Consider the following 14,426-nt stretch of genomic DNA (forward strand, 5'->3'; position numbering starts at 1 on the left):
ATAGTGGAGAGGAACTCAGCACAGGAAGGGAGGTCACAGCATGGACTGGGAAACTCAAAGACAGAAAGAAGGAGGGACCGCCCACTCTGAAAGCAATCGCACAGGAAGGAAAGCATAGAAGAGTAAAACTGAACAAGGCCTTGGGGTCTTGGGAACCAGTGAGTAGTAATGTTAGTCATCTGACATCACACTCCCAGGAGGAGAAGAGAAATAGGGCAAGTACAGAAAGTACTTGAATAGTAAAGGCATCCAAACCAGAAAAAAAAGTAAGTTTTGTCTCTGTCCACAGATGACAGATTTTATATATTGAAATCACATATGCATGTGTGTGCACACACACAGACACACACACACATTATAACTAGTAAATTAGTTAGTAAATTAGTATAATCTAAAATCAACATTCACAAGCCATTTGTGGTTCTATATACTAACAAAAATGAAAATGAATATTTTCATTTGTAATACCATAAAATACTTAAAAATAACCTAAGTAATGAAGGAAAGATATTAAAATGTAAACAGTGTCTCATGCTTATGGATTGGAAAACTGAATATATCAACATTGCTCAAAATGATATACACATTCCCATCAAGTGATCTATTTTTTTACAAAATAGAAAAAATAATCTTAAAATTCACATGAAACTTAAAAGACACCCTCATCCCCAACAAAATAGCCCAAACAAATCTTTAAAAAGGAACCAAGTTGGAGAATGCCAATTCCTGATTTCAGAAAATATTTACTACAAAGCTATAGTAATCAAAACAGTATGTTACTGGTATAAAGATGGACACATAGACCAATATGTACACAATAAAAATGCAAAACGAGACCCTCACACATATGGAAAAGTAATTTTCATCAGCACCACTCAATAAGGAGAGGACAGTTACTTTGACAAGTTTCATCCACTGGAGAAACAGATGTCAACAGGCAAAGGCATCAAGCAAGACTCATCTCACCACATGGAGAAAGTAACTCAAGTGGATCAAAATCCTAAACGTAACAGCTAAAACTACAAACAGATTAAAACCAATAAAGAAAACCTCAAGACCTTGGGTTTAGCAGTGGTTACTTGACTATGACAAAGAACTGGGCAATTGAAGACCTAGTGGTCAACAAAATGAACGTCACCAAAATAATAAGCATTATGCATTAAAAGGAGTAAGAATATGACTATAGACACACAAAAGCAATTGTTTGGCCTTAAAGAGAGTGAAACTCTGTAGATGAAAGTTTTTGTCCCTCCCAGTTCCACAGCCTTTCAGTTTCAAGTAAACACAGAGAGACTTACAGTAATTATAAACTGCCTATTACTAACTAGCTCTTACAACTTAAATTAATCCATTCTTCTTGTCTATGTTTAGTCACATGGCTTGGTGCCTTTTCTCAGTAAGGCATTCTCATCTTGCTTCCTCTATATCTGGCTTGTGACTGCATCTCTACCTTTCCTCTTCCCAGAATGCTCCTAGTCTGATTGCCCTGCCTATGCTTCCTGCCTGGCTACTGGCCAGTGTTTTAGTAAACTAATATGAGTGACAAATCTTTACAGTGTAAAGCATTATCCCACAGCAAAACTCTCACACATGCTATGCCATGATGAACTTTGAAGGTATCACACTAATTACATATGACATGAATTGCTATATGATTCTGCGTTTGTGAGGCACCTAGAACTGCTGCACGCAGCAGCAGCAAGCAGAGCAATGCTTACCAGGGCCTAAGGGGAGCTCCTAGGGTAGGTTCTCACTATGTGACAGACACACCCTTTCAGCATGGCATGGTGCAGATGTTCTGCACATGGATTGCAAGCATGGTTGCCCTAAAGTGTGAATGCACCTGTGCCACTAGCCAGTATACCTAAAGATGCCAACATGGTGTCTTAGTTAGGGTTCCTATTGCTATGATAAAACACCATAACCAAAAGCAACTTGGAAAGGAAAGGATTTATTTCTCCTAACAGTTTGTAAGTCCATCACTAAGAGAAGCAGGCAGGAATTTAGGGCGGGAAGCTGGAGACAGGAGCTGGAGCTGGAGCCATGGAGGAGTGCTGCTTACTGAATTGCTCTTTCTGGCTTGCTCAGTTCACTTTCTCAGGATCACCGACTGAGGGTTGACACAGCCCACAGTGGCCCTCCCTCATCAATCAAGAAAATGCCCCACAGGTTTGCCTACAGGCCAATCTGGTGGAGGCATTTTCTCAATTGAGGTTCCTTTTCCCCCAATGACTCGAACTTGTTACCAAGCTGACACAGCTGAAGGCCAGCTAACCTGATAAAGTTTGGGATAGTACTTACATATTTTACTGCAATAGTTTTCTTAAGCGATAGAAAACTTCCTGAATTTGGCAAAAGTAAATCCCCCGAATTAAACCTAAAGACATTCAGATCTATTACTCGAATAGAACTAAAATCCCAGGCCAGTCCTCAGAGTAGCGAGAGGATGAATGAGTCCTGACGATTGGGGAAGAACAACCTGAATCAGACTGGTTCACCAGAAAGCCTTCAAAATGGCACACTGTTTTCAAGTGTACTGAGAGGAAAGAATTGACAACCCCCAAACCCAGATTCAGCAATAGCCTCTGCCAAACGTTGAGAGGGAGATCCAGCGGTTCACAGTCACAGGGAAATTAAAAGGGCTCATCACCATCCGATCTCTCCTAAAAGAACTGACACCCAAATCCTCTAAAACAAAAGGAAAACAATAGAAGAAGGAATATCGAAGCATCAGGAAGGAAGACTACAGTAAGCAAAAGTGTGAGTAAGCGGATTGGTCCTTCTTCCCCTCAGTTTTCTGTGCTGACAGTCAAAGCCAAAATTCTGATGCCGTCTGAGGTGATTCTAGAAGTAAGTAGTGAAAACAGCTGGATAATTACACTCCAAGGGGGAAGGTAAAAGATAGAGAAGAGGGAGGTCTGTATACCAGATTCCAACTGCTAAAGTGAGGACACCATTAGTCTGTAATGAGAAAGGAGGGGGGGCTTAAAGCAACCACTTCTTAAACTGTGTAAAGGAATGTACTCAAAGACACCACAGATGGGTGGCATAGCTCAGGTGGTAGAGTGCTTGCCTAGCACGCACAAGCCTGGGGTTCGATCTCCAGCATCTCCTTACAGGAATGTGGTGGTGCACCCACGTAACCTCAGCACCGGAGAGGGAGAGGCAGTAGAATGCGAAGTTCAAGGTCATTCTTACTTACTCAGCAAGTTCAAGGCCAGCCTAGGCTAGGTGGGGATTTGTCCCTACATAAATAAATCTTTAAAAAGCATGTTACAAAATAGATATGGGAACACAAGGGGATTCAAAAAAGAAAACAAATACCAAAAGGTAGAAAGAACAAACAAAAAATAAAATTATATATTTAAATTCTAATGTAGTAATAAATACATTGTGAATGATATAGTCTATGTAAATTATCTAAATAAAAGACAAAGATTAGTAGAATAGATGTATTTGAAAGTAACCCACTTATGTACTATCTATAAGAAACTTTTAAATATAATGATATGGACAGATTGAGAGTAAAAAGATAGGAAACACATCATGAAAACATAATCAAAAGATAGCTGGAGTGGCTATATTTATATTATATAAGTAGACGACATGGCAAAGAAAACTTTTCTAGAGACCAAGTCATCTGCTCAGAAGCTATAATAACACCAAACACGCCTGCCCCAAACTGCACGGTTTCAAGCAGTGGAAAGGAAATCTGTAGAGCTCTGCTATGGAGCCCGAGACAGGAAGATTACTAGGTGGAGGCCAGCCTGTGCACCCTAGCAAGTTCAAGACAGTCTAGGTAGCACAGCAGATTCTGTCTCAAACCCCAACCAAATCAAACCTATAGATCTGACAGAAACTAGAAAACCCCAAGGAGAGAAGCAGCGTGAAGCCTCGCTGTCTACAGTTGACGAGAATGACTAGGCAGAAAACCCGACAAAGACGGAGGAAAATCTATTACTCTGACTGGTCAGTCGGACCTTAGTGATGTTTATAAAATGCCCTCCTCAACAAAAGTGGAATAGAGGTCCTTTGCAAGTGTGTAAAGAACACAGGTCAGAGTAGAACACATACCATCTTCCAGGTCATTAAACAAGTACCAATAAATGTAAAAGGTTCATAAGTGTAAGAGTCACACAAAGTAAATTCTCTAACCCCAGTGGAATCAAAACAGAAATTAAAGCAGTACTTGGAAACAGACCAAATATCTGCTTCCCCTTCTGTCTGAGGGAGTGTCCCACCACTACTGCAGCCCGAGTCGTGCTTTAAATGTACTCATTTGATGACACCAATGTCCTGGGAATGTGTGTGACTCCTTCAGAGCCCTCGGGGACTATGTTAATGCTTATTGAGTTGATTCTGGAGAGATTCAAGGGATCTCAGTTCAGTTCCCAGCACCCACACAGTATCTTACACCACCTGTAACTCCAACTCCAGGGGGTCCATTGCCCTCTTCTGGCTTCTGAGGGGGCTAGACAAGCATTGAGTGTACATATATGCATTCAGGCAAAACACTCAACTCACAGAATAAAAATAAGTCTTTTTAAAACATATTATATAAAGATAGTAACACAATAGCAACTCTGTGCATGTGTGCATGTGTTTTGCCTGAATGTATGTGTGTGTACCATATGCATACAGTTCCCATGGAGGACAGAAAAAGACATTAGATCTCTTGGAACTAGAGTTACAGACTGCTGTGGGCAGATTTGTGGGTGCCAGGAACTGAACTCAGGTCCTCTGCAAGAGTAGTAAGTCATTCAGTGTTCTTAACCACTGAACCATCATCACTCCAGCCCCAACAATAGCAGCTTTTCCTGGCTTGTTCTCTCTGCTGTTGACAGGCAGCCCAGAGCTCACCACATCTGTAGCCCTCTGTCCTGTGGGCATCTGAGCACTTTGCCTTCACCGTGGTGACCTCATAGGTCCAAACTGACAAGGCCAGAGCCCCTCCTGCCCCTCCACAGCAGGAACCCAGACTCACTGGAACTGCCTGCCAGTACAGGGCCAATGAGTAGGCAGGTGGTCTCTCTTCCCCCAGCGCATTCCTGGCAAGGGGAACGGACACTTGCAGTGAGTCTTTAAGGGGTAGGAGTGGAGTGGGGTCTGGAGGGAAGCTGCTGAGCTCACATGGGTCCTCAGAGGCTTTGGGGTTTCCTGTTTCCCATTGCAAAGAGGCTCAGTGGCTCTGGAGTGGCTTGTGGGTATAAATCCACTGCCTGTCCCTTACTGAATGCCCAGGCCACCTCCCCCAGCACACACACGGCTTTCTTCTTGGCATGGAGAGAAGAGGAGAATTCGCTTCAGTGTCCCCTGGGGTGACCTGATCTAAAGGCCCTTATCTTGCACATGTTTCTTTTCCTTCTGATTTTTATATCCATATTTAAATCATGCTTGGGGAAGTCATTTATTGCATTCCCCAGGCTCACAGTAGAAAGCATATGAGATCCTTGATAAGCTTAATATATTTATATTAAAAATTAATAAGAAAGCCATATTGTTTCCAACTTTAAATCATAATTTGATCTCATTCATTTTATTTAATACATGGCCACAATTCTAAAATTACTTTAAAAAATAGGATGAGATGGAAATCAGTTCTGGGGCCCTTTTCTTTATTTCTCAGCAGAGAGCCCTGTGCCTCTCATGTGGCAGACAATCTACACTGCCATTTCCGGTGTGACATTTAGAATCCGTACGTGGGTGCAGCACATCAACTGGCAGCTTCAAATGAATCCTCCGTGCCTGATTGTATGCAGGCTCCCTTTAAATGCTGCCATTAAAAAATAAAATTTAATGGAAAGCGAGATGCTTTCCCCAAACCGAGCCTGCTCCAATTTTATATTTCCTTAATCTGTTTTATACGCCACTACAGGAAATTAAACTGGAATTGTTCTCTCTGACATGCACATGTGTAGCATTTGGGAGGTGCTGAGCGCAGGGAGACTCAGAGCTCCCAGCAACAGTTGCTCTGGCTTGCCCAAGATTTACAGCAGCTTCGTTTGGGGCGGGGGGGGGGAGGTGAGAGGAAGCAGTCTTCTTCCAGCTAGGCTGAAGAGGTATCCCAAGCACTCAGGGCTGTCTTCTGTCCCAGGCAGGTATTTGCCTGGGGACCGTGGTAGACACAAGTGGTACCCAGGACAAGGACCAGATGTTCTCCTCCATCATCAGGTCTTCCCTGCTCAGCATGTCACAGCGTTCACTCTGCAGATAGATGAAAGTCGCTGGCAGGCTTAGCATTCTGTTTTCTTCCATATAAGACTACCCCTCAGGAAAATCTTGTCTACTTATTTATCTAAGCTCTGGTTTCTACACAAGTGATGTGCTTTTGGTCTTTTGTCCCCCACCCACCCACTCCTATGACTGCGATCTTCACGTTAGTCCTCTGTCCCCTCCCTATACTCCCGTCCACTGCTTCTAGCCATTGTGGTGCAGAATCCTGAAACACTAGCGCCCTGTTTCCATGTGACCCTAGTGTTGAGGTCCCCAGCAAATGAGAGGACACAGAACACAGCCAGCGTCACTTGACCTGGGCCACGCCCAGGGTCCTCAGGCTGTCTGAAAGTGATATCCAGGACTCTGTGTTTCTTCATGGTCACCACACTGTCCACAGCTAGAGGCTGTGCTGGACAGGAAGAGAGGACACTGACAGGGTGTCACTGACAGGATGTCACTGACGGGGTGCCGAGAGCTAGGCATCCCACTCTGCCCCCTGTCAGCCAAGCGAGTTGGAGTCGTTTCTTCTGATCAGGGCTTCTGGCTAGGCATTTTTACCCTGCCTTCAGGAAGCTGTCTGGGCAGTGGAGCTGTGAGCTCAGGTGATGGCAGCTTCCCTGTCTTCTGGGTCCTGCAGCCTCTGTGTGGTCATAGGTCCCATGTCTTCAGTGGAGCGTGGGCACCTGCCCTGCTACCAGATGGTAGCTCTGCCTCTTCAGTGGACAGGAGCATTCTGGTTAGGACTGGAACTGCAGGAGGGGAGTGAGGAAGGAAGACTGGAAGCAGAAAGATGCCGGGAAGACACAGATGAGCCTTCCACTGTCCGGGTGACAAGAAGACAGCGTTGTCATTTGGCTGTCAGTCAAGTCACAGAGAGGCCCAAACAACCGTGAGGCCAAGCCTTTGGTCTGCTTAGGAGCTGTGAGAACATGCCAGCAGAGGGCACTGTGCCAGGGGAGCCCTTTCTCGGGGAGGATGCAGGGCCAGGGCCTGTTTGCAGGGGGCTCTCCCAGAGAGCATTCACCCTCCGCTGTACAACAAAAGCTTAGCCAGCCCTAGGTAAGCAGATGGGGGCAGGACAACCACACTGGGTTTCGAGAATTCGCCATGAAGGATCTGATCCAGGAGCCTCTGTAATGACACCATCATACAGGTCTCTGCCTCAGACCCCAGCTTGTCCAGCACAGCAGAGGGCCCAGGGCAGTGCAGAGGAAAGAGAATAAAACATGAGGTAACCAGATGTTGGCTTTTAATCTCCCAGAGTTGGCGGCCTGCAAGGTGGGGCAGCTCCTCCCCTCCCCTCTCCTCCAACAAGCCCTGCCTCAGGATATGTGTGCAGTAACCTCAGCAGGACAGACCTGTGCAGATGAACAAGAAACAAGTTCCCTCATCTGCCCTGGCCCCTCCCCACCTCCTGCCCCTTTAACACACACACACACACACACACACACACACACAGTGAGACAGACAGACAAACAGAGCCCACTTGTTTTCTGTTCTTTAGCCCTAAAGGGAACACCCCTACAGAAACATGAAGAGAAGCCAGGAGCTCAGGCTGCCAGCAGCCATCAGTCAGAGAACTTTGTTGCCCTGCCTTCGGTCTTCCCCTCTGTAGAGGCAAGAGTGTCTGTCTTGATGGACATAGTGAGGACAGAGTGGTCCCACTGCAAGACCTACTCGGTGCTTACCAACTCTGAAATCTCTATGGCTTTAAGATGCACGAACCCAAGACTTCCACCCCTAAGCATTTATCTCAACAAATACTTAACAAAGGGGGAAAAAGGGAAAGGAAAATACATACACACACAACAATAACAACCGGAAATCCATAGGCTGGAAGATCTGTGTCATGTCTTAATCAAAAACAACTGGGAGTGACCTAAATTTTCAAGAATAGTTTATGAAATAATGTCTGTAAACTATACGTGGTAGACTTATACTCACTTGTAAAGTGGCAATTGTGCTGACTTTAGATTAACCCAGAGCGATGGTTAGTGGCTGATTGCTGGGAGTCACGGCACTTGCGCCCAGTGGGATGCGTGTGCGTTTTGCAGGGTGCGTTGGTTGCCCTGGAGCCCGTCACGTGGTGCTTCACAGCCACCAGCCATCTTGAAGGGTCTTTAGAACCGCTGGATAGCTAGTTTTGAATTCTTTTCCCTATTCCTTCCCTGCTTCCCATTGAACAGTGCGTAGTGCTGCTGTTTGAGCCATTCATTGCTTGTGCAAACCATCCAAAGACTCAGTAGAGCAAAGAACAATAAGATTATGTTCACAGTTCCGGGTTATGGAACTGAGCATAGTGGGAATGGTCTCCAGCCTTCCCACGGTGCCTGCTTGGCTTCTGCCTGGATGCTGGAGTCAACTGGAGCCTCACTGGACACATCCCCGGTGACTTGGCTCTTCTGTTAGTCATCCAGAGCCGCCGCATGTGGCCAATGCACGCAAGTCAGGCATCCTCACAGCTTAGAAGCTGGTGTCTCAGGAGCAAACACCAGAGACCAAGGCAGGGACTTCTTGCCTCTAAGTTGCTAACTTTATTTCTTCTGGACTCTCGTACTGGAGTAGCCACAAACTCAGACCAATTTTCAAAGTATCCAAGGGGTTGAATGTCAAGATTTAGTAACAGACTGAACATGGAGGCTGAAAGAAGGGATCGTCTACATGCTGCCACTGCGCTGGCACACACCAGGAAGAGCATGTAAAATGTGTGTGCACAGTATAGTGATTCAGATTTTAAAAAAAAATGTGTCATGGGACAGCAGAATGGCACAGCAGATGGAAGAGCTCGCCACCAAACCTGGCAACCTGAGTTCTGTCCCTGGGAGCCACAAAGTAAGAGAGAACTGGCTCCCTCACATTGTCCTCTGACCCCCCAAAAGCACACTGTGGCACACACATAGCCCCCCAACACAAAATACGTGGAAGTTTTAAAACATTTTGTTATGAGGAAGCAACTTACCATTTATTCTTATGTGTAACTGACTTGTCTTGGTGAGAATTAATGAACCCCTACACTACCCACCTAAACCTGTACATTCGTATAGTCACTGAAGATCATGGCTGCCCCAGGGTGCCCAGTGCGGAGCCCACTTTCTAAGCACCCAGGCAGCACCCATGCCACCTGTATTCTGACTCCGTGAGGCATTGTGCTGCCAACTTCTTAAAGACCAGGTGCTCACCTGTGGGCCACAGGGCCCCTAGATCATTGGGAAATGGTGAGAAGCCAGGCAGGGGTATGCCTGTTTTGAGATATTAATCTGTCACCTTTCCTTTATCTTTAGGCCTTCGACATTATGAAAGTGACCCATGGCCGAGAGCACAGCCTGATTGAAGATTTAATTCTTCTCCTGGAAGAATGTGATGCCAACATAAGAGCCTCCTAAAGGCAGCCAGAGGAATGGGGAGGCAGCGCACCCTCGTCGAATGCCTTATTGAGGTCACACACTCTGTGATGTTTGCTATGTGAACCTCCTGTAGAAAATGCCATTCTGTGTTTATGTGGGTAACTGTGTTTCTGTGGTGTGTTGTGAGAAGACCCATTCGTGGTAAAGCAGAACCATTACAATAAATACAAAAGTTGAGAAGAGTTGAAAATGCCATCTGGCAGCTTGGCTTTGCCTACTCATGGGTGATTTTGATGTTAAAAATCTCAGCATTGAAAATAGGAACTTACCAAAAGATAGGATGAAAGACTGGGTGGTGGTGGTGCACACCTTTAATCCCAGCATTCAAGAGTCAGAGGCAGGTGGATCTCTGTGAGTTCAAAGCTAGTTTGGTCTACATAGTGAATTCAGGAACAGCCAGAGCTATGTAGAGAGAGCCTGTCTCAAAAAAAAAAAAAAAACATAAGAAAACAGAAATAGGATGGAATACGTTAAAACTTCCTCTTTGTATGTATATAGAGGCAGTTGGACTAAAGTAATCGTTTCACCTCTACTCCTAAACACAGGCGTATGTCCATTTTGTCAAGAAGCAGATTTTTTTTATTGTTGTTCTTTTATCTTTATTGACATGTATTAATTGTGCTAAATAATGTGATTTGCTGTGATATTTCAGTGCTTGAATACACATGTCTAATGTGCACCTATCAGGACAAATCTGGCCTCCCTGTCTTTCCCCTGCCTGTACAGTTCACGTTTCTCATATCACCCGCCCTGACTTTCACATGAGAGGGAGAAAGGGTCACACTCATCTCCGTCCCCGGCTGACTTGGCTTCACTTGGTACAATTTTCTCCAGTTCTGTTCATTCTGCTACAGATGACAGGACCTCACTCATCTTTACAGCTTAATAATATTCTGCTGTCTATATATCCTTCATTTCTCCTTGTGCGTGTTGGTGAGGGCCTAAGGTGATTACAGCCTCGGTTATGATGAGTAGCTTCACAGTAGACGTGGACAGACAAGTATGTTTGAGGGTTACAGAATTCATTTCCTTTCGACATATACCTAGACGTGTGATGGCTGGATTCCACGGTGGTCCTGTTTTCATAGGGCCACCTGTCATCCTGGCTTAGGTTCCCACCAGCAGTGTTTAAGTGTTCCTTTCCTCCGTGGTCACACCAGCATTTGTTACCTGGCGGTCGTGCTCGCTTTGCTATTGGCTTTAGTGGCATTGTAGCTGTGCACGTGATATTTCACTATAGCTTCAATTTCCCCGATGACTGATGATATTGATTGTGCCTCGTGTGCTTGTGACTACTCAAAGCACCTGCTCATTTTGTAATCAGACTCTTGTTTTTTGAATTCCCTGCACACTATAAATATACTATGTATTATGGCTATGAACCCTTCATTGGGAGGATAGTTGGCAAACAGTCCTCTCAGTCTCTAGATTGACTTTTCCTCAGTTGTTTTGTGTACTGTACAGAACTTCCAGGTAACCATTTGTCTCTCTTTGGTTTTGTTTCGTTCACCTTTATAATAATATAAAAAACCCATTGCTTATTCCAGCATCTGTGATAACTGTTGCCCATACTGACGTGTCTCCATGCGTGTTTCCAGTTCAGATCTTGCATTTGGCTTTTGATCCATCATGAGCTGAGTGTTAGTCCAGAATGACAGATGAGAGTTCAGTCTCCATCTCTTGCATGTGGTGCCCGCTTTCCCTGCATACCTTGCTGAAGAGGCGAGCCACTCAGCCTGCACGGTTTGGGCACCTTTGTCAAGAATAAACCGATTCTAGGTGTGCGAGCCGACTTGTGGGCTCTCTGTTCTGTCCCACTGGTCCTTGTATCTCTTATTACTCTATGACCACACTGCTTCTGCCATCATGGCTCTGTAGTACACCCTGAAATGAGGCCCCGTGTTGCCTCTGGCCTCATTCTTTTTGCCGAAGATTCTTTTATCTGTTCTGAATCTTTGGTGAAGAAGCAGAAGTTTGAGGTGTTGTATTTACTCCTCTGTGATAAATAACTACACACATTTCTTTCTTTCTGAATACCTCCCCAACCCAGGAGTCTATCTCAAAGCCCAGTTCTAGGTCATTTCAGACATTACCAGAAAAGGTATGTAAGCCTCACACAAAAAGAAAAAGATATGGAACTCAGCTCTTTGTGTAAACCTTGTGAGCATTTTATAATTCTTTGTGTATATTATTATTTTCTTGAACTTTTTTTTCTGTAATTGCTTGAATCTGTGGCTCGGTGTGTTAATGGGCAGAGCAGAAAACTCTATTGCCCTCCAGTAAACTGTGTTCTCACCACTGTTCAAATTGACTGGCTTCCTCTGTTATTGTTGTCTTTTCTATTTTCCAACCCTTTGGCCTGTGTCTCAGTCTTTCTGCTTTAGATAAATAGCAAAAATATTTTCCTTGTCCAAAAAAAGTTGAGCCTTGTATGGTTCCCTGGTCCCGGAAGCAGTGTGGTCCTTCATGTTTCAGTGAGATTCTGGTAGTAAATCAGGCCGGTGGGTTGTTGCAGATGACATGGGCCTTAGATAGCAGGCCTCCATCCTCACCTATGTTATAGGGATACAGATGCAGGGGATGAATGCACAACCCAGAATGGCGACCCTCAGAGGGAGGGAGGCAGTCCGACACTGTCAGAATGACATACAGTTGTCTTACTGAGCTTGAAGGAACAGGTCTTACCTTCATGACAGAGAAAACTGACAGCTGGAAGCCGGGGTTTGCCTGCTAAACAACCACTGGCCGTGGAAACAATGAAGTGTGCAGGATGTCTTATGCACACCCACGAGCTCCAAGGCCTTTTCCTAAGGGTGCTTCTGCTCATGCCCCAGCTGCCATACAGTCAGCACATCCGTAAGGCACACATAGTCTCTGCTAACCACAGTAGCATGCAAGGTGGTTTCACGAGTGAGGAAACAAGCCTGAAGTCAGATGCACTGGAACCCCCACCCCCAGATTTATTAAGTAGCTCTGAGATGACCTTGACCTCAGCCTTTTTGGAAAGGTCAGTTCTACTCAGTTCAACAAACATGTATTAAATGATTCTGATGTTTTCCATCATCAAAGGCCAAATAAAACCCATATGACCTCAAAATGAACACTGTCTGGGAGAACTTGTATCAGTTAGATTTTACTGTGTAACAAACAACCCCAATACTTAGAGACTCAACTTAATTTTGTTTAGCTCATACTGCTGAAGGTCAGCAATTTGAGCTGGACATTTCTGATTTGTCCCAGGAATCATGGCTCCACATAGTTATCGGTAGGTTGCTTGGAGAATCGGAGTGGCTAGGTGATGTAGCTCCTTAGGTTGGCTAACCAGCTGTGTCCACATGCCAGGAGGGTTCCAAGAACAGTTAGTCTGTCAACCCCCAGTCGGCCAGGGCTTTTCAAGCCTGCTGTCATCACATTGGCTTTAGTCCCACAGGTCAATGCCAACCTCAAGGCCAGCTTCAAACCATGTTCCCTTTGTTGTAGAAACAGCTACAGTCCCACTGCGGGGCACAGGCACAAGGATCGGGAGGATAGTGTCATCTATGGCGTTCACCATAGCAACCCTGAACCCATCTTTATGTCACTGAACATTTAACAAATATGATGAAATCTACTCTCCATCCTTCCAGAAACAGACCAGAATAATTTGTTACTAGGATCCAGATTTTTAGACCATCCCAGAGCCCGTCAGTGAACTCTTTGTCACTCTCACCAAATAAAAAATAAACTTGCTACATTTTGGAGAAAAGAAAACCAGGAGAGAGTTGCTCTGTTCATTCCCTTTAAATTTGCTGGGGAAATGCAAAGACCCTGAGAGAAAGTCGGGGGAATAGCTTCCATGACCCATGGGCAGAGTTCATGAATAGATGGCTGTACTTGCCAACTTTCTGAATGAAATTTGTCAGTCACTGATGATCCTGGATTAAGAGATTTGTCTTCACGCCTCCTAGAGAAAGTCTGATGGACTTTGCAATCCCTCTCAACCAGCTTGTGATGTGTGAGGACGAGCGCACCCTGCATGCATCCAGTTTTAATAAAAAGCAAATATTTAAGCAGAGGTAAACATTTACCCAATAAAATTCGAGCAAAATAATTTTGGCAAAGAGGGAAATGGCCAGAGAACACAATTTAAAATGCGTGTCGCCAGTGGCTGAGGATTGATTGCGGCCCCAGCCTCCACGAGACTGTTTCATTAATCCAGAGTCATTGCAGCGGCAGACTTTTTTCACATCAGTAACTTGACGCCATTAGTCGCTCCTCTGGGATGAGAGCACATTCAAACTGAAAATGAACACGCCGGGCATAATTTATAACCGTGCCACATGAATGCCAAGAGTGTGGGGAGGAAGCTGCTTGGGAACCCACTCGCAGTGGCTACTAAGACCTCACTTCCTCTGAGCAGCAGCCAGACAGCTGCAGACCACAGCCCCCAGTTAGACTAGCTGCAGGGAGGGCGGGAAATTCCATACAGGAGCCAGATGTCTTGGAAATTCCTTCTAGTCCAGTCAGGAGTGGATGTTAGGCTCCCACAGGGGAGCCCACTGGGATTCTGCAGGGAGAAGGTTCTGGACCTTGTCTGTGGAACACCGTGAAATCCTCATGATGAGCAGTCAATCACTGAAGGAAGCTTCTGGATGGCGATGACCCCTCCTTTCCTCTGAGGTCCAGAAGCGATCAAGCTGATGGAAGAACAAGCAACACCCCCAAATCAGGACACCTTCTTAACTCTTCGGGTTTTGTAAACATCAAGTTGATGATGCTTACTGCATGTTCATACTAATCCAAAGCAGTAGGAACCACAGCTCTTCC

The 14,426-nt window shown here is 45.1% G+C and overlaps 1 protein-coding gene across 1 annotated transcript in view; it reads left to right on the forward strand.

Annotated features, from left to right (window-relative positions):
- Smyd3 (SET and MYND domain containing 3) overlaps window positions 1–11,931 on the forward strand; it is a 555,905-nt gene extending 543,974 nt beyond the window's left edge. Inside the window, exon 12 of the mRNA XM_048436460.3 lies at window positions 9,498–11,931. Within this exon, the coding sequence (XP_048292417.1) occupies window positions 9,498–9,599 (102 nt within the window). The 3' untranslated portion in view covers window positions 9,600–11,931. The remainder of the gene's footprint in view (window positions 1–9,497) is intronic.
- The last annotated feature ends 2,495 nt before the right edge of the window (window positions 11,932–14,426 follow it).

This window comes from Myodes glareolus, chromosome 5 (assembly GCF_982192425.1).
Source record: "Myodes glareolus chromosome 5, mMyoGla1.1, whole genome shotgun sequence".
Lineage (NCBI taxonomy): Eukaryota > Metazoa > Chordata > Mammalia > Rodentia > Cricetidae > Myodes > Myodes glareolus.